Below are 20,207 nucleotides of genomic sequence, written 5' to 3'. Positions count from 1 at the left end.
ACCCCCCCCCCCCCCCCCCCAACTTAAGTAGCAAAAGTATTTAATCTCACCATTCAAGTCTACAGCCTACATGTGAAGTAACTTACTCCCGTGTGCTATAAAATAGGTTTCCCCGGTRTTTGTATAAACATTACATTTTAATATATCTTCTTTGCAGGTTTTTACATGCAGTTTTACCCACCTAGTCTCTTACCTACACAGAGTCCCCTCAGGGCTGAGTTTTACAGTGCTGCCAGGCTTGGCCATGAGGCCCACTCTGAGATGAAGGATAAAGTTCTACTTGAGTCTCATGTGGATTGATCTGGCCACATGGGTGCTGGCTAAAACCCTAAATGATGGCTCTATGGATAATGAATTCTAAAGTACTGACTTGTTTTAGTCTCCTAAAATTATTTAAATAAAAAAGAACAGTTATACCTGTTTTTCCTGCATRGTTTGATAAGAAGTTAGACAATTGACTTAGGGGAAACCTTTGACTAAGCACCTAAAAGCATAGTCTCTTGAAAGTGTAAACTATGTTTGCATTGTTGTGAGTWGAAAATACAGTTATTTTTGCAACTAAGACTGTTCATATTCAGTTTAGATCCCTGAAGTACCTCTTACTAAAAGTAATAATTGTGGAGTTGAAAAATGTCTGTGCTTTCAGTCTCAAAAAAACCCCACATGCAGATTTTTGGTGGTTAACTTGCATATTATTAATTCATTACTAGGAGGTAATAATATAGTGATAAGTGTTAAGAGTAATTTTATTTCTGTTGCTATATTCAATGAAGCTTTAGTTAAAAAAAAAAAAAGGATTAGTCTTAGTTCTTTGTAAATTGCTTAATTTTGTAATGCATGTTTCTATTTGGAAGCAGCTTGTCAGAAACCAGAACTGAAGAACTGATTGCTGAAGACATAGAAACAGTTCTTAGTGCAATGAATTGTATAAATAGAGAATTTTGAGTAAATGTGTCCTCCGAGTCTCAACTGGTTATGGAATTTATGCAGTTTTCCAATTACAAAAAGAAGTACTGTATATGAGTTAATAGTTGTGTTAACTTCAATTTACTTTGTCTGAAGGATTATAAACCAACAAGGAGCCAGTAAWGAAATTAACTAAGATAAAATGCAGAGCAAAGTTATGTAATTTAATTCAAGGTTTCTTCTATAATTATTTTGCTGGTAGGGATCAGTCCACCCTGGGCAGCTCCCTCCAACCTGCAGGACAGCAGGTGGAAAAGGGATGCTCCCAATTCCCTCCTGAAGGGGACTGAGAGCAGCAGAGTGTGTTGCTGAAGTCCCAGGAGCCTCCACTTACATGCCACCAGCACTGGCAGAAAAGGGTGGGTTTACGTGTAGCTGTCCCCAGCTGGGTTGACTCATCTTGGACCTTGAACTGAGAAGCTGATTGTTTGGATTCCTTCTGCTATGAAAATCAAATTTTAGGGTATATTTGCAGTAGATGCTCTGAAATTCCCAAAAGTAAAACAAGAAGTAAGTTTTAGTTAGGTTTGGATTGTTTTCAAGGATTTCTGAATCCTGCTGATGTTTTGCCATCATTCCTACTCTTTTCTKTGTAACAGAGGGCCTAGTAGACCTCTGGAGGAGCATACATGGGAGTAACAATATTCTTCTTAAAGTCAGAAGCTACAAATGAAATTAATTTGCCTTTTGCAAAAAGAGGAATGAGAGACTGAAAATCAGGATAGCCAAGAAATCCCCTCCTGCTTTTCTCTYCTTTTTAAGAGTGTTCTGAGATGACAATCTTGGCTTTTCCACTGATCTGTTCTAGGATATATCACATTCACTTAGGAGGATGTTTTGCTCCAGATGAGCTGATGAGCCTCTTTTATTCCCCACAGCTTCCAGCAAAGTTGAGCACCTTTGGACGTCTTTAATTYCTCAGTGATAACTTACATTTTAGCTAAACAACTCAAGTTTTGGTCTCTTCAGAAGCCCTCATAACCAGGCATTTTAACACTGTTGAAAGCCAAAAACTTAAAAGTTTCTTAAACCTGTGTTACGTTTAAGCCCATTTTATTTATGATAAATTATTTGAGTGAGTAAATGATGGTGGTATTCTATGGGGTGCAATTCTTGTTTGTGCATTTACCCCGGTAGCCCTTTTTGTTAAGGAATTTGAATACTTGCATTCTGTATCAAGAATCAAGTAGTTAATAGAGAAGAAGTGCCAGGGAAGAATTGGGAGTCACTGAGGAGGGAAGGCTTAAAAGCCACAGTTTTGCTTGTGGACGAGTCTTGAAGCCATTGACGCTGTGGGTAGGGCTGAAGGGACAGACCCTCGCTTGTCTCCCAGGCTGGATGCCAGCAACGCAGCAAAGAGAAAGTGCAGATTTCTGCCAGAGCTGTGTTTTGGTGCCCAAGTTTGCACAATGCCCTTGTCAGAGAACACTACGTTTCTGCTCAGTGTGATTCTCCAGGTCAGTTTATGTTGGGGTAAAATGTTGTTACCAATTGACAGCTTTCAGATAAATGCAGATTATCACAAAATACCAAGCAGTTCAAATGCACTGTTTTCTGTATGCCAGTCACTCCCYGCCTTCCCCTGCAGGGGCCTGGGTGATGACTGAGGAATATGCACTCAGCATTTGAAATGAAGTCAGTCCTGTGGTGAAACCCCTCAGTTACTCAGCAKTTAAGTTCTTTTTAGAGCTGTTTGCTTTTATTCTTTGTCCTTCCATTTCTTTTTCTGCATACCAGAATTGCACCTGCTCTGCTTAGATGTTCCCAGTTTATGGAAGATGTCCGGAATACAGTCGCTCAGAGGGCTTTTRTGTGGCTGGGCAAGTGTAGCAGGGCAGTGTCCTCTGCATTTGTAAGGTACATTAGGGGTGCTTAGTAAGGAGTAGAGCTTTCCACAGTGAAATTCTTGGCCATGTAGATTGTAGTTTAGCAGGGTTTTTCTCTTGAATCATTTATGCCTTTCTGAATTAATTTCTCATGAGTATCTTCTTTCAGGTTCATGTTGACCTTCAGATTTAAGAAGCCAAGCCTGACAAGGTAGCTGAGCTTGCTCTTTTGTWCAGGTTCTGTCCTCTACAATTCCAAACAGAACTTTTAGCCTCTAGTCAAAAACTGTTTGCTTTTCTTTGCTGAAAAGCTCTCTGGAAATTGGTGCTAGCTGTCTCCATGTAGTTAAAATGTTCTGAGCCAATCAGTAGAAAAACTGCTAGCAAATCTTCCAGGATTGGGGAAAACCCTAGCTTCTATCAGAGATAGTTAATACAACTAAGGGTTTGTTTGGAATTTTTGCCCTGTATATACATAGGTCTGCAGTACTGCAGTTCAACTTTATTTGCCTTATATTTAATGATTTAAAATACTGTTTCACATCATAGCCTTTTTTGAAAGGCTCCTGTAATGTAGGTGTCATTTATGTGTACTAGAGGTGTTTCTGAAAACACCAAAGCAGCAGTTTGGCTCTGGGTCCCATAAACAGAAATATCCTAAGGGAAAAGTCAGGTAAAGAACCGCTTTGCAATTTGTAGTTTCCCATCATCCTGAATGTAGAAGCTGCAGCATTTCTGAGAAACCTCTGCTTTAAGGGGTTGTTGGAACTTTTTTAACTGTGCCTTCAAATAAAAGCTTTAAATACTTTAAGAACCATTTTATTTTAAATATGAAGGAGCTGAGGTTGTGTATGGTGTACAGAGGTTGACTAATGACTTAACAACTAAGTCCTCTATGGAATTAGACACCTTTACAGCTCAACTGTTCAAGCCGTGAAATACTTAAAGACGGCAGTGACTGAGAGGAAAACATTTTTCAGCCTCTGTTTTAATAGTATTTTACATATCAGTTGAGATATGCAGAATACATCAAGAGATGCTTACTAATGTGTATAGGGAGGTGAGGCAGTAGAGCTGGGAAGAGCAGCTGGAACTGAAAGAGCAGAAGCTGAGACAAGGGAGTTTCTTTAGCTACTGGGTATTGGTTTTATCACTGAGCTAACTGTACTTAATTGCATCTGAATTGTTTTCAGTTATTTTTGCTTTTCAACCAAGTCACAATAACAAATTCTGAGATGCATTAATACATAAATATAAAATGTTAATTGGAGAGTTTTCACAGAATCACAGAATAAGCTGAGTTGGAAGGGACTTAAAAGGATGAGGTCCAACTCCTGGCCCTGCAGAAGACATCCCTAAGAGTCACACCATGTGCATTGTCCAAACACTTCTTGAACTGTCAGGCTTGGTGCTGTGATCACTTCCTGAGGAGCTGCTCCAGTGCCCAACCACCCTCTGGGTGAAGAACCTTTCTTTTGATATCCAACCTAAACATCCCCTGACAGAGCTTAAGGCCATTCTCTCAGGTTCTGTCACAGAAAAGAGATCTGTATCAGCCCCTTCTCTTCCCCTCATGAAGGAGTTGTGGACTGCAGTGAAATCTCACCTCAGTCTTTTCTTCTCCAGGATGAACAGAGCGAGTGCCCTCAGCCAATTCTCATATAGCTTCTCTTCAATCCCTTCAACATCCTCAGGACAGGGTTGGCCCTCCTGGCTGCCAGGGCACTGTTGACTCATATTCARCTTTTCATCAACCAGGAACCCCAGATCCCTTTCCACAACACTGTTTTCCAGCATCTTATTTCCCAGTCTGTCCATACATCCAGGGTCGCCCCATCCCAGGTGCAGAATCCAGCACTTTCTGTTATTGAGCTTTATAAGGKTGGTGATTGCTCAGTCCAGCAGTTGATGAAAGTCTCTCCACAAGGCCTTCCTGCCTTTGAGGGAGTCAACAGCTCCTTCCAATKTTTTTGTTATCTGCAAACTTGCTTAGTATCCCTTTTTTAATAAAATCTTTCTGAAAAGCATGGTTTGCTTACYGAGAAGTGAGAGGGAGGTTCAGGCACCTTTACTCTGTCACAGTGGACTGGARGATAAAACAGGGTTTCTGCTGCCTTTTTTCCTTGTGCCTTCAAGTTCCTAAAAGACCAGGCTAGTATTCCTGGGTCAGCTGGCTAGGTGTGTGAAAGCTGGAGTTATTAGCCTGAAGGAAATCCCCTATAGGTTACGTCTATGTTAGTAAGTGCCATACAGTAATGTCTTGTTCAAGGGGGACTGCTGGTGCTGAGGACAGGTTCTATACCTCACTCAGGGAAGCAGGTTTTATTTTGAACTGGCACTGATTTGGTGCTGGAAACCAGGTGCCTGTTTGCAGTGAAATGTATCATAAAATGAAGGTTTAGTTCTATTTAAATGGGTGACAGTTCTGGTGTTTTGAGACACCTCTGCAATGTAGTCTGTAACACAAAAAGTGATGTGGGAGAATCTCTCGCAAACACATTCCTGGTCCAAAATAAAATAGTGAGGTAGCCACACTAGATTATACCTGAGAACCCAATTATAGAAGCTGGACAAACAGCATACATGTGACTTTGGCTATGTAGACATACTGGAGCAGTCTGGATGGCCCTGATGGAGGGAATAAGGCCTATCAGAATTTTCGTTTTACTGGATTGTTGAGCTTTTGGCTAGTGCTTAGTGAGAATTTCAGGCCTGAAGAGTTATCTGAAATTTCTGTGCCCTAGACTTCTGTCTGTCATTAACTGAAGCACTGTGAAGAGACCACAAGAATGTTTATTGTCTTCCATTCTCAGGATATTGTGTAGGTAAGCACACATGTTGATGGTCACATTTTAAAACCAAACCAAAAATTATTCATGGCTCAAGTATCTACTAGAAGCTTCTTCCCAACTCAAAAAGTTGCCAGCTCTGGACATGTGAATGTTTCTCTTTATACGTTTGCAGCAGCACCACTAAAATCAAAAGCATGTCTTTTTCCAGGGGAAACCTTTGATATGCAGCGACTATACAGGATTTTCAGGTACAGATATTCTGTGAAATTGCAGGTTTGGGGAAAATAGGCTGCAGGCACAGTCACTGCTGCAGAAAAGGRCAAAGCTGGGCTAAACTGAATGGTTCCTTTTTCAGTCAAACATTTTGGGGCGTTTATGTGTTTATTTCAAGCAGCTGTGTAGCCAAATCTTACTTTCACCAGATCAAAACAGTTGCCTCTCTACATTTACTGAACTATTGGTCTGCTGCTGTAGTACCAATGAGGTGAGCTCACTGAAGCTATTGTCATGGGAATTAGGATGATTGGCACTAAATTTTTGATGGTGGTTTTGTTTCTGTGGAACTTTTTGTGGCTTCCAATCTCCTCAAATACGAGTCATGAAAATTCGTAGAAGTGCTTTGGAGTTTCAGACAATTACATGCAAGAGGCCTGTCTTTAAAACTGGTGCTACTTACCTAGAGCCTGAAATGGTAATACATGCTGGAAATTCAGATTTGAGTGTGCCCCACTGGAATATAACCTACAGAATTTATCATTCTATGAAAGCAACATTTCTGCTTGACATACAGTCATTGAAGGCTGACCTTTTTAGATTTAAGCATATTTTTATATGCAAACACAGTTCATGCAGCTGATGCTGTTTCATTTATGAATTGCAAAATCAYATAAAAATTATTTACATTGTTATAATTCAGTCAGCACGTTTTCTTCTGTTTTACAGCRAAAAGGATAAAAACTGGTGAAGTARCTGCTTTTTTAAGTGAAAGAGTAGTTTTTGTGGCATGTTTAGTCAGTACTTTCCCATCCTGTTCTCCTATGAGTTGACCTGAGGCAGCTGAAACCTATTACTATATGACCGAACTGCAAATGTGCTCATCCTCTAGCAAATCAGTTCACCAGGATTTTTTACCAGACAGGCAGAAAGCTGGGAAAAGCTGATCAGCTTTTTCAGTCCAGTTCTCATGGGGCCTTTATAAGTTTAATGTTTGAGTAAGATTCTTCCCATATAAACATCAGCTGTCCCTGTGCCTCCCACCAGCAGCTGTAGGAAGAAACGCTGTGGGGCTGTCTGATTCTACTGGAACTCTGTCAGCTCTGTTGTCAGAGAGCTGGCATTTTACTCCACTGTGGCTAAAACTTACGTATCACATCAATGGAAGCATTCATAGGTTGGCTTCTCCTCACTACCTTCCTCCTTGAAAACCTCAGAATTAAATTTTGAGGGGAGGGGGATTTTGACATGCATTTGGGTCAGCTGTCAAGGAGGTTATGTCAGAAATAACCTTAGTTGTTTCTTAGTTGAGGATACACATCACTTCTTGTTTGAAGTTGGATGTTGATAAAAAGGACAGTAGAATTTCAGGKTTTTTTTAATTTGTAAAGAAATTATATTCACTTCAGTCTGTTTTGCTAACCCCTGTTTTGCCAGTTGTACCTATTCTGATAACTGTGAGAAGCCTGAGAGCAAAGGAGACCAGGAGAGAGCCTGTATCCTATTGTACAAATGAAATATCATCTGATTAATAATTAAAACAAACAAAAAAAMCAAAAAATAGTGCCTAATTTCCTGTTTCAAGTGCTGTTATTGCTCTTCAGTTATAAAAGACAACAAAACTGCAACAAATTTCTCCCCTCCCTACCCCAAGAAAAATCAAAGCAGAAAAGAACTTTTGTTCTGAAAGCTTTAAAATGCCTTTTCCGTCTTCTTCCATTTCTAGCTATCTAAGAATAGGCTTCCTTGTGTTTCCCACCCCAAAGCCTCCAGCAGCATCCCAGACCTGTCTAAGCCCTGTGAAGGGAGCTACTTGCATTTCCATCTTGCACCTCTCACAAAAAAAGGATTTAATCTCTGTTGATAATGAATGAGCACAGATGTTTCTAGTTATCACTTTACAACAGGTATTGCGTCCTTGTTCAGTAGTCACCTTGTAAAATGTGAGCCAGGARCCCTGTAGGTATGACCCGCAACTACTTTTATGTCTTAGAGTGCTGTTTTCATTTTTGWTATGGTGTGAAAAGAAATCTTCTTGAACAAAATGTGGAGAAGACAACACTATGAAGATGTTAATGCATTATTTGAAAAATTTGTTGACTTACTCCACAGYTGTTCCTTCTAAGTTTATGGTACTKAATGGAGGAGCTGATAAAGCAGTACAGGCTGAAAAGGAATAGTTTTTATTGCAAGGACAGAAAGGGCTGGGCAAATAGGAATTAGTGAGCACCATGTAATAAGCCCACAAGGTATATATACATGGCAGARTATACTTTTGTTCTTCCCAAAAGCACATTTTGTAGGAATATCCCCCTTCAGAGCCAGTCAGGTGCTGTTGCATTTGGAAGGTATTCTAAAAGCCTATGGAGACTTCACCAACTGCAACTTTCCTTTTGGGTCATGCATTTTCATGGGGAAGGGTCCAAAAGTAAGAAGTAATCTAGGACATGACAATTTAATTATGGAGARTAGCCAGATTTTGTTGTATTTCAGGCTTCAAGTAAGGTATGTCTTAAGASCATGTGTAAGAAACCACTAAAGTGTATCAGCAGCATGATGCATTTCTCTTGAGGARGAAGCACCACCACAAAACAGAACAGTCCAACTTCACTGGAACACCGAGTACAATTATGTTCTATTTCTGAGTTTGTTTACAATACTCTGTGAACAGATTCTGCAAATATTGGTTTGGGTTTTTTTCTTTAAAAGGAAAGAAAACCTTTTTGTGTATCTTTAAATTACATGGAGTGCTCTTGAACTCACATGATTTTGCTAAGAGTCTGCTCTTTTCTGTCTGGCTGAGGAATCATGAGGACTGTTCTTGAGCTGAGATTTGTCTGTAATATTAAAAGGAATGTGATACTGTGAAAGTGGCATACTGTACTCATGACATCAGTCCGCAGTACTTAACAGTCTCCTGGAGGTAGCACTTGATGTGTGTGGGAAGTCTAGTCRCCTTAACAGCTTTTTATGATAATGTGTTAACTGTAAGAGTATGGGTTGGCTACATGGAGCTCTGCTCTTGGTGTGTACTGTGTCAGAGTCATCTCAGATGATTCACGCATCCATTCATCCAGGTCAGAAAGAACTACATTTAAACAGATGATTCTCTTCTGCCCCATAAAGAATATAATTTGAATTTTAGTGCACTCAAAGTCATCAGCTTCTTGCATGCATCCCTTCAAAATTTGAGTGTTAGCCTTATCACTCTACTTATCCCTTTCTCTGTACAATGCCCATTCAAACCTTACTAAGGAAACCATGCCCCCGAGTAGGCATGTGTATGATTGTTCTTCCTTTCATGGGCCCATGGTGACATTCAGCTGCTGAACTCTTCCCTTACTAGGGCTGTAACAGCAAGTCTCTTGCTTTTGCCAGTCTCCCAGCACCTTCCTAAGTAGCACACCTGCACTGTGGTTAGTCCTGCTGGCTGCTACCCTGGCTACCCTTCACAGTCCTCTGGTTGTGCTCCAACTTCTCCTTTTCCAAAGAATTTYTAAGTCTGGTTAGACACCACGTGCATCTTATGTACTCTAGAGAGAAATGTGCTAGACCAACATGTGTGGATGGTGAAGCTGCTGCGAGTGGCACAGTTTATAGTTGTTCTATGAGCAGTGAGCATATAGAAGCAAAATTTTGGATTGTATGTGTTGAGGAGGGAAGTCATGGAGTAAAAACAAATTGCCTGTCTGTGCGGCTGTCAGTCGTAAATACTTAGTGAGCTCTTAGTAAGAATGTCATTTTGGTTCTACCTTGGTGCATTTGCTGTGCATGGAAAAACTGACAGGAGCTTGCAAAAACGGTCATCAGCCAGGGACTGGAAGAGCTATAAACTWTGTTCTTCTCTGAATTAAATCTGGGTTTGAAAGTGGCTTTGTGGGAGGAATAAAAGTCAACAAATAGCAAATGAAGGAAGGAATAATTAAAGTGTTCCATAGGACTGTTTATTAAGGGTCAATGGGTAAAAAATTTTAAAACAAGAATTGAAGTTATTGACTGGAAAAAGTCAGTGAAGTGTAGGAGATTGTAGACCAGTCTCTAAGCAAAATAAGAGGAAAAAAAAAAGCCCTGTGAAGACACTTGAGATAAAAACTGAATATAAAAGGCATTTCATTGAAATAGAAATTAACTGCAAAAGCGTACAACTCTTTTCTACCCTGAATTTCTGCTAGTGTCAGAGAATAAGGAAATTCTATCTTGAAATTCCTACCTGGAACTGAGCTGGCTGTGACCCCCATCATCTCATCAAAGTTTGAAGTTGTACCTAACTTGGAAGTTTGCCTTGCTTTGTGTGGGAGACTGCACTGTCAGAAGTCACTTCCAAATTAAATTATACTGTGATTTTGAAAGGATAAATTGTGCAATATCACAATTAAAAAGAAACAGAGTATCTGTAAAATGTATTAATTAAAATAATTTTGGTTAAAAATGCTGAACTTTAGATCCTATGAGTGGAGAAAAGTGTTGAAGAAGTCAGTTGACCACAACTGTGTGTTAAGGAATAAGAAGAAGAAATGCTGAGCTGTTCTGATTTCTGCACATCTATTTTGTTCCCAGTGTGCTGAAAATAGACCAACTGCTTTTTATTACATATCAAACTACTGAATAAATTTTTTATGCKGTCTTTTAAAAAATGCAAGTAAATACTTCGCTGTATTTTATATGTATTATATATTTTAATTTCTCCATTCTACCACTTCTACAAGATATTCCATGACTGCAAATACCCAGTGGGTGATAAATATTGCTTTCTGTCCTTCTCCCAAGATTAAAACCTATGTAACCTATCTTTTCTGTAGCAATACTCTCAACTAAAGTAAAGAAGGAAAGATATTAACAGCAAACAGTATTAGACTTCTTGACATATTTTATTGAGCCTGGTCTATTGATCAGAAAAAAAAGCTAGTCAAAACTCTTAAAAATAATTCAGAYGTTCTCTCATACTTGAATAAGTTATCAAAATTCAATCAAAACATCTACATATTTCAAGAGTTTTGTGAAAGATTTTTAAGGCTTTGTTCTAACTGCGGTGGTGTTAGACCTCCTGAGGTCCAGCTTAAGGATCTGACYCTAATGTTTTTCAGTTTCCAGCAATTTCTGGAGTCTGTTGCATAAGACCAGTTCCTGTCAGCACAAGTCTGTCCTACATTAAACCAAACCACCTATGTCCTTGACACAGATAAACTGGTGCTTGAGCCCTTCACTGACATGAAGCCTTATGCAGAGACTGGTAGTTATAAACTGGTAGATTTGTACTGCAGGTATAAACACTGCATAACATCTAGAATAATAAATTATCCCACTTTTTTCTTTTCACCTAATCCTCCCAGCTGATTTGGTWGCAGTTCTTTTTCTGTGGCACATTTTGCTTTTTTACCTACTATGTATAAAAGAAACAAGGAAATCTTTTTTTAGTCTGGTCTTACTTACTGAAAGTCAGCTGTTGCATTCAGCTGTTACCAGGCTCTTTTCATTTAAATAGCTTCTAACTCTTTCTGAAATCCACTGACATGATAAAGACCTTGATCTCTTACATGCTTGTATGTAAACTTACAGGGTGACTGCTAGTTTCAAGGGGTAAAAATGCAKCTGCAGTTTATGTGAGGGGAAAGAGCTGTTCTTTGTCCTTCAGATGCAGCAAACCCGTGCATCTTAAAAATTACTGCCTTCTGTCATGATTTGGTGCATGGCATAGAAGCTGTAGCTATTTGTCTTGTAACATGCACTAAGAAGTCCTAGGTATTGGTTTGTATTTTGCTTGAATGACCACGAGTCAAGTCACAAGAATAMTCAGCATTTCAGTTCCCACCTTTGTCTCTGCAAAGTAAACATTCTCATTAWAGCAGAAATAATGTGGTATGCTTTAAAAAAAAAAAAACGTAATTCCAGTGTTAGTTTTAATGGTTATAGATAAATGATCTTTTTCTGTATCTAATTTGGACATTCTAAACACAAAACCCTTTCTTAGTGCATTTCTGTTGTGTCTTCTGTTCAGCAGGCTTGTTTGGCCTGAAGTGATAAGGAGGTAATGCTCTGTGTCTGGTGAAGTTTCATTGTTGCTTACATGGTGGTCTATACTTAGTTTTGTTTAGGGAAATAATTCTAGGCCAGCAGCAGTGGTTTTCTGATTACAAAAATCAGAATATCCACGAATTGCATATTTATATTAAGAAACAAGTMAGAAAACACTGAAGAATAGAAGAATGCTAGAAAAGAGAATTTGCATGTCTGGAAGTGTACTTACATGCAACAGTCTTCYCCCACTGTCTTAGCAAGTTCAGATTAGTTGGCACAGTTAACAGTAGGTGTGTGTGAAAGCAGTTGGCATCTRTATCACAAGGTGACCCAGGGTGGCACCTCAGGAAGTCATCTGGTTCAGACCCCTGCTCAAGGCAGGGCCGCCTAGAGCRGGCTGCTCAGCCCTTGTCYAGTCAGAGTCTGCATATGTACWGGGRTGGAGATGTTGCGACCTCTCTGGACAGCCTATGCCAGTTTGTGACCACCCTTGCATTAAAAAAAGAGATTTTTCTCTTATGTTCAGAAAGAGCCCACAACCTTTAAAAGACTCCAAGCAACATTAACTTAATTTAGGAGCAAATTCATCCTTGCTGCTTTTCAATACAAATTGAAGAGCCATAAAACCTGATTCTGTTTACATCTTAATTAATTTTTGGAGGTTTGCAAGAGATGTGGTTACTGATCATCCAGTGGCATGCTGCTTAATTGGGAAATGTTCCAGCTGTGGTTAATAAACATTTGCTAGGATAGAACCTACATCTTTATTCTGATGATCTGAAATAATTATAATACATTTATTTTTAACTACTTTATGCTTCATGTTTATGTACTCAGCATCCAGGTCTGTTTACTGGGAGAGACAGTGTCAAAGGATACAGAGAGCAAGTGGATTGTGTGTTTTCAATACTTGCATAAAAGGTCTGGGGTGTTACAGGTAGATAAAAAGAGCACAAATCTTGATCAGGCAAAGAACAGTTCCAGGGAAATAAGTATTTTGGGGTTTTTTTCCTCATTCATCATGGAGCTTGTCTTTACTAATGATAATTGATAAATGTTTAACACACATAAGGGCCACAGAAAAGTGAGGTGGTGATTTGCTGCTGATGCTGTTGCATCAATTGCCTAATCAGAAGTAATAAAATTATATTAGCAGGCTGTGAATTCTTTTAGGTGTGCAAGTGGGAACAGAAGAGCCAGTGTTTTTCAGTAAGTGTAGCACGGAAGCCAGCTGTTACTTATCAATGAYATGATTCAAGCCTTAGCATGTGTGAAAATAAATAAATAAATACTCCCCTTGATTTTTCATCAACAGGCCTGCTGGATCTCCTCAGACACAAAGTTTATTAACTACTGCACAGTCCTTCTGTGTGATGTAACGTCTTTCCCTAACCACTGTCTGTATATAAAGTATAGCCACCGTTGAATAGCTATTTTGTCAATGTCCAAGGTGTTTGATAACTAAAAACATTGAAGAAATTAAATTCAATAACTGCATCTATGCCCTGGATCCCTAATGCAGTGTCAGGGCTTTAGGTAACCCTTGYAGCACCTGCAGTGCCGGAAACTCTCCTTATAGTTATTGACATGCGTGTTGCTGGGGGAGCTTAACTGTGCTTGACACAGTGGCCCTCTTTGCCCGGGTGAGAGCTGATACTCCTGGCTTTGCCAAAGTAAGCAGAGTTCAGAAAATGCCTCAATCCTTTGCTGTTGCCTCTGCAGCCTCAGCAAAAGCAGAGGTGGATTGCTGGTCTCTGCATGTATCCTGGGCAATTCAGTGGAGTAAAACATGTTTATTAAAAATTGCTAAAATATTTGGAGCTTCAAGTGTGGGTAGAATGAAGTTTTATGTTTTATTGTCATCCTAATGTGTTATGCCACTAAAAATTGTGTCTTTGAAGGAGTATTGGGTAAATAAAACTGAGGTAGACCTTAAGCTCACTGTAGAGTAAATGTGTATTGTTTGAGGTACTCCAGATATATTATAASCTTAATATTCTTCTTATGTATAATTAAGAAGTTAGACACAAAGCTGCCTGAGCCCAAGGCTTTCCAACTGGTTTGTGACATATCAGAGAATCGACTTAAGAATTTCTGACACTGCTTTTCTTGCCCATTCTTTGCCCATTCTTCCCTATTGTCTTTGCTGAATGATAGGCTGATGACTCATGCCTTGCGCTGAAGGGTGAAGTAATGCTTCCTGAGTTCCTTATTTATTTTGTAATGCGTTACTTACTGTCTTAAATCCACTAGCTATATCAGTGTGCATATTTGTCTGTCTGTCTGTCTACCTACCTACCTAACTGCCTACTTACCTACCCATATCTTTATCTTTTTTCCTATAAAAAGAATCCTGTTGAGGTCTTCATGAGTGCCCAGAATATTAATTCAGTTTTCACTGTTCAATTTCTTTTTTCCCTTTAAGTCCTTTTCTATTTCCTCAGTTGGTTTATTTACATTACTTCTTTATGATTAAGGAGTAGATAACCATAAAAATGTCTGAAAAAAAAACCCAGAGGTCATGTCTCCAGAATATTCTCTAGGTTTAGGGATGCCTTTCCTCATAGGGGAGATGGTTCTTCTGGACTCTCTGTTAGTCTTCTGCTCCTGCACTTCTTTCTGTGCTATCTGCAACCAAATACTTATGTGAAAAGCAATCTCCAGTTGATGCTTGATAGGGGACATTTGTTTTGTCAGGAAAGTATCACACTTTTCATGGATTTTTTCTCCAAGTAATTTTGGTAAATAAAAAAGCAGGCAGAATTAGCAGTTGTGGTCATAGATGGTGGCCTCACATTTTTCATTACAGCAGGAACGGCACAGACTGCAGAAGAACCTTAATCTCCTAGGTCAGTCAAAGCAGTGTGATGTAAGCAAGCATGGGCCTCACAGCAGCTTAGCAGAGAGCATATGCATATCACTGCCTTCTAAACGTATCAGCAACTGAGACGGAGACCGTTTACTGTCACTAAAAGTGTGTCACATGGCAGTTTGGTTTCTAATTGCAACATCTGTGACCTRTAGCAGACTGTTGTCTCATACAGATGCCCTGCAAGTAATACTGTATATGAGGTAATATTATTTAAGAGTGTCATCTAGGATAATAGAATAAAAAGGAACATCTAAAATAATGAATATGTTTGTTTAAAAATACAGCTATTTACATTTTTTTTTAAAAAGTGCCAAAGTGCCATAACAATGTAATATGCTGTAATGAAGGGGAAAGTAAACCTGCAGGAGACTCGTTGACCCACATGACGTTAGTGTTTAAGTAAGAGAAGGGAGTGAAAAATAACAGAGATTAAATAACTTCACCAATTAATTAGTCTGTGGCTTCTCACATGCTTTCTGAATTACTTCTGACTTTCATTTTGAGTTGGAATTTGTCTTATACAGGTTGCTTCAGAGGCAGAAGTTTTACTGATGATGAAGCTAAGGACAAAGCTCTTTTGACAAAGTGTTGATGGTTGTGTACTTCCTGGCAAGGAGACAAATGAGAAATTCCTCTTCTCAATGTTTAACAGCTAAAAAGTRTCTCTTGAACAAGTAGAAGATCACTTCTGCTGGTCTTTTCTTTTTGAAACAAATCAAAGTATCCATTCCAGGAAAATCACAGCAGGGAGCCTGTTAATTTTGCAATTTGTTTGTCATAAAGCCCTGGATGCTAATGTGTATTTTTTCCCCTCCTGTAGGTGCCTGAAATTATAAGCTCTATTCGACAAGCCGGAAAAATCGCCCGTCAAGAAGAGTTTCAGAATAATCTCTCAGATGTTGAAGATCCTTTTGCCAAAAAGTTTGAGGTGCTGTTTTGTGGACGGGTAACAGTAGCACATAAAAATGCACCTCCAGCACTCATAGATGAATGCATCGAGAAATTTAATCGTGCAAGTTGTACAAAAAATTCAGATTTCAACTCATCATCCCAACAGCATGAAACTGCCAATAACTTCGGAGGCTTCTCTTTCAGCAGCAAATTTCGATCTGTCTTTCAGCCTTTGGTCAGTGAAGAGGAGCAAAAAAGGCCAATTAGGAAATCTTTTTCTCAGCCTGGACTTCGTTCCTTTGCTTTTAAGAAGGATTTCCAAGAGGGAAGCCTTAGGAGTAACAGCTTCATSAGGTCTTTCGAAGAAGATGCAATTTCACTGAACCTAAAAAGTCAACTCATTTATGGACACAGTGTTGTGCAGCCAACTGACATTGCAGAAAACCGGACTATGTTGTTTACGGTAAAGCAAGATTTGCAGCTCCTGTTGGCATTTTCACATGTTGGAGTTTGAAGTGGCAAACACCAAAGCAGATGTTCTGACAGATGGCAGTTACTTCTTTGTTAACTTAATTGCAGTTACCAAAGCTTAACCTAAACTTCCTATTTCTCTGGAAAGCTTGAGTCGTTGGTGAAAATTGGGTTACAAATTCAAAATAAGTTTATATTACRTAGTATAAAATGGTACCACCTGAAACATTTGACTTCTAAATAAAGCTTTTGGAAAGCTACTGTAAGTTAGTAGGTAGTTATGCAATTGCAAAACAGCATGTACATTTACACTTAACTACTAAGAGCAGAAACAAATTTCCAGGTGAATAAATTACCTGTAATTAGAGCAGAAGGACCAGGCCATGACTGAGAGCTAGTAGACTTTGTTCCACGATAAGCRGTGTAATTGGTGAAGGTGTTCCTGCTGCCAAGTTGTATGTGTAATGATGCAGTAGTAGTGTAATAGTTTCCTACTGTACTCCACATGTACCCCCATTCTTGCTCTTCTTTGGTGTGGCTAGCAATGCTCTTACCTTGATAGGTGAGCAGAAAAACTATTTTCCAAGAACTGAGAAGCAAATAAGGAATGTGGTATTTGCTACTCTTACAATTCTCATGATAGATATTATGTAACATAGTTTACTTGGCTTGTGTCTTCTGAGCATAATGCAAATTTGGAGCTGATACTGCAGACTGACTCTCCTAAGGTCATCTTGAATCTGTCAGCTGTGGTTGGGCCTGGGCATTTTTAAGTTCAGTAATGGAGTGGAATGTGTGCAATTATAGCAGGTTTTTTGAAGCAGGGAAAGAGAATCTTTAAGAAGAATTGCCCTCATGTTATGTCTGTAAAAAACAGCATGCAGAAGACGTTGTAGTTGGCTACATTTGAATTAAAACTTCTGTGTGGTTATGGCAGGCTGGGATCAGACAGAGAAGTGGAAGAATATGAGTAGATGTTTCTTCCCTAGTAAAAAGAAAGCCATGCTTGCCTTCCCCTGAGCATGTATTTCACATGGAAAATATAGGTGCCCTTTTTAATAGTAATGCCTAATTCTAAATAAAACATTTTAATGACTCTGTTATTAATTCATGGCAYATACTTTAGGAATGGAGAAATTATAGATGGGCTCAGTAGGTTCAGATCCACCAGTGAGTGCATTTTTAATCTGTATTAAATAGACACAACAGTTCTCAAAGACATCTGCAGCCTCAGCCAGAATATAATGTCAGTCACCTGCTGGCAGGCACATTGCCAAATTGTGTAGCTTTGCTGACCTGGCTTTCTGTCTTGGGTTCCTTTTTTCCTGGGAAAATATTGTTTGGTATGCACAGCTGTATTMTTTTGCTATTCAGCCCATCTAAATTCAGCTAAATATAAGGAAGTGAAGTAACTCTAGTTGTGCCTTCAGTAGCCACAAACAGCAGCTCATGGCACAGCTGAGTTTGTTGGTTACCTGTGCGCTGTGTTCAGCAGGTTCTGAATAGCASAATGCAGGCAGTATGCACAGGTTTCATCAGTTTGTGTGTGGCTACATATGAAATGCTTTAAAATGCTTTGATATCCTGAGGAAAAAAAGATGGTTGGTATGTTCTTAGTTAGTAACTTGGATTTTCCCCAGGGCTGAAGCAAAGGCTGGTTGATGCATGAAGTGTGAAAACTACTCAGATTAGTTGTCTGCCAGCTCTCCTCACCGGATTCAAACAGTGCTGATTTTCATATATCTTCCTGAAGACCTGCTTTCCTAGCCAGTTTCTTAGGTTTTGGGTGGGGAGGGGGTATTTTTAGGTTTTTCTCCAGGCTGTATGTTGCAGGGGGAGTGGAGAAGAGATTCATTGGTTTGGATTTTTTCCCCCTTCTTCAGTTGACTTCAAATGATCACTAGTGCCCAGGGACCAAGTGTGAAAGAACTGTGGGGCACTGTGTTAGAAGGAGCCCCTTGCTGCAGGGAGGGGAAGGCAGCAGCAGGCAGGAGGCTGTTGGGTAGCTGTTGGAAGGCATAGCCCCCTGAACACAAGCAAGGTCAGCCCCAGGGACAATACAAGGAAACCAGTAGGCATCTGGGGAAAAAAAATTGTGAGTGGCTGAAGTGAAAGAAGAGGTGGAAGATGAATGCAAAGAGCCGTTTTTAGACATACAGAAGTGGCACCTCTGACTTRATCTATTCACACACAAGATTCGTCCCTTCCCCCTTTAATATGAAAGTATTGTTAGAATGGTGCTGCTGATGTTTTTGTGTGCATCTTTTGGGATTTGGTAGTGMTTGAATCAGGTTTATGTAAGTCATGCTCATGAGTGGATCCACCTGCCTTCCTAAAATCTGATATGATACTTATTTTTATTCTCTGTTATGTGTTARAAAATATGAAGAATGTAAATGTTTCTGTTGCTGTCTTACAAAAATGTTGCCAGAAACTGAAAAAATTATATTAGTTTCAGCCTAAAAAAGCCCTTTGCCCATCAATATTTAGACCCATCTTTTGGGTCACTGCTGTACAAATGGCCTACAGATAAAATTACATTAGAAAATATACTAAATATACTCCAGTAAGCTAATTTGTAAAGTTTTTAAGTTAAATGCTTTAAATTAAATGTTAGGTGTGCCTTAAATAAAACTGAAAAAAATAATTAGAGGTAAGAGGCACACACTTGGACTTAAGTTTAGGACAATCTTGTTAAGTAGCTTCTGTGAATGTGATACATTCTAAGACTGCAGAAAAAATAACCAAGGGGAGCATGAATATACTTCTCTTAGTGCAGAGTATGTTACTTGTGATACAACATTGCTGTCATCTGTTAAAACATGATTTTCGGTGTTTTGTCTCCCTGAACTTCAGTGCAATAATGTGCAGAGCTCTCAGTGCCAAATCCGCATTGCTTCAGTATTCTTTCTGGTAATGATGCACTCATTGGTATAAATATATAGTTAGAAAAAAAAWGTGAGCTCTGTATTCAGGAAACATGTTTATAGTGGGAGAAAAGGAACTGTAATGTTACTTGTTAGCACCTTGCAATTTATTTTGCTCTTTTTAGATTGGCCAGTCTGAAGTTTACCTTATCAGTCCTGACACAAAAAAAGTTGCAATCGAGAAAAGCTTTAAAGAAATATCCTTTTGTTCTCAGGTAAGATTGTAGTGTGTTCTTTCTCTTTTTTAATTGTTTAAATATTCTCTACTTGTGAATGCTCATGGAATGCTCTTCTAGCACTCCAAGTGGATTCTCTCAACAGCAGTTTCAGTGATCACTGTTGAAAAGTTGCAAATTAATCAGTAATTTTATAAAATGATCATTCTTCTTTCGTGCTTTGCATTGTGATTTCTGAGATAAAGACTCACTTCTGTATGCRGTGGATGAATAACATGATCTAGAAGGAACACATTGGTTTGGAACACACTCTTGTTTGAGATTGCAGTGAGCATGATGTAGCTGTAAGAAAGATAATTGACCTATATGTAATGCTATTGGGCCTTTTGTCCTTTTCATCCTAAAAAGAAATACAGGTACCAAACATCGAAAGTAGACATGACTGCTTCATTGCTGTTGTTTCTTTGCTAGGGAATTAGACATGTGGATCACTTTGGGTTCATCTGCAGAGAGTCTTCAGAAGATGGAGGCTTCCACTTTGTTTGCTATGTGTTTCAGTGTACAGATGAAGCACTGGTAAGTGAAAGAAAAGAATAGCCAAATGGAATATTAGGCCCTAAAAGTCTACTGTTACTTCATGCTCTGTATTTTGCTGAATGTCTTCAAATCTTATTCCACTCAGAAATACAGGTATTTCAAAAATGTAACTAACTTAGCAGTCTGCAGAAGACCTTTTCATTTGTTTTGAGGGCAGAAGTTAAAATCCCCTTTAAAATGCAATAAATCTTCCTTTCATTGCACAAACTAAGCTAGACCTCATGCCTCTTTTTTGGGCAGAGTTTTCTCACAGGGCACCTGTTCTGAAAATCCGGACTACACCACTATGCTCTAAGTAAGACCAGTGCATCACAGTTGCAGTTAGCCTTTTTATCARAGACGAGAAAGGGGTTTGAGATAGAGGGCAGTATCTTTTATGAGACCACAGTAATAAAATTGGGTATCATGGAAGAGACATGGCTTCACGATGAGTTTTATCTTACTTGTGTGTTTATGCACAT

The 20,207-nt window shown here is 39.1% G+C and overlaps 1 protein-coding gene across 6 annotated transcripts in view; it reads left to right on the top strand.

Annotated features, from left to right (window-relative positions):
- Positions 1 to 20,207, top strand: part of TBC1D1 (TBC1 domain family member 1) — a 101,255-nt gene that overhangs the window by 32,994 nt on the left and 48,054 nt on the right. For all 6 annotated transcript variants that reach the window (XM_057371659.1, XM_057371658.1, XM_057371660.1 and 3 more), the window contains 3 exons: positions 15,505 to 16,038; positions 19,099 to 19,188; positions 19,621 to 19,725. In XM_057371659.1, coding sequence (XP_057227642.1) covers positions 15,505 to 16,038; positions 19,099 to 19,188; positions 19,621 to 19,725 — 729 coding nt within the window. The remainder of the gene's footprint in view (positions 1 to 15,504; positions 16,039 to 19,098; positions 19,189 to 19,620; positions 19,726 to 20,207) is intronic.

Source organism: Malurus melanocephalus, unplaced genomic scaffold, assembly GCF_030028575.1.
Source record: "Malurus melanocephalus ecotype Western Australia unplaced genomic scaffold, MMel_1.1 scaffold_151, whole genome shotgun sequence".
Lineage (NCBI taxonomy): Eukaryota > Metazoa > Chordata > Aves > Passeriformes > Maluridae > Malurus > Malurus melanocephalus.
Note: the sequence above shows the minus strand (reverse complement) of the source record. Positions and strands in the feature narration are given on the sequence as shown.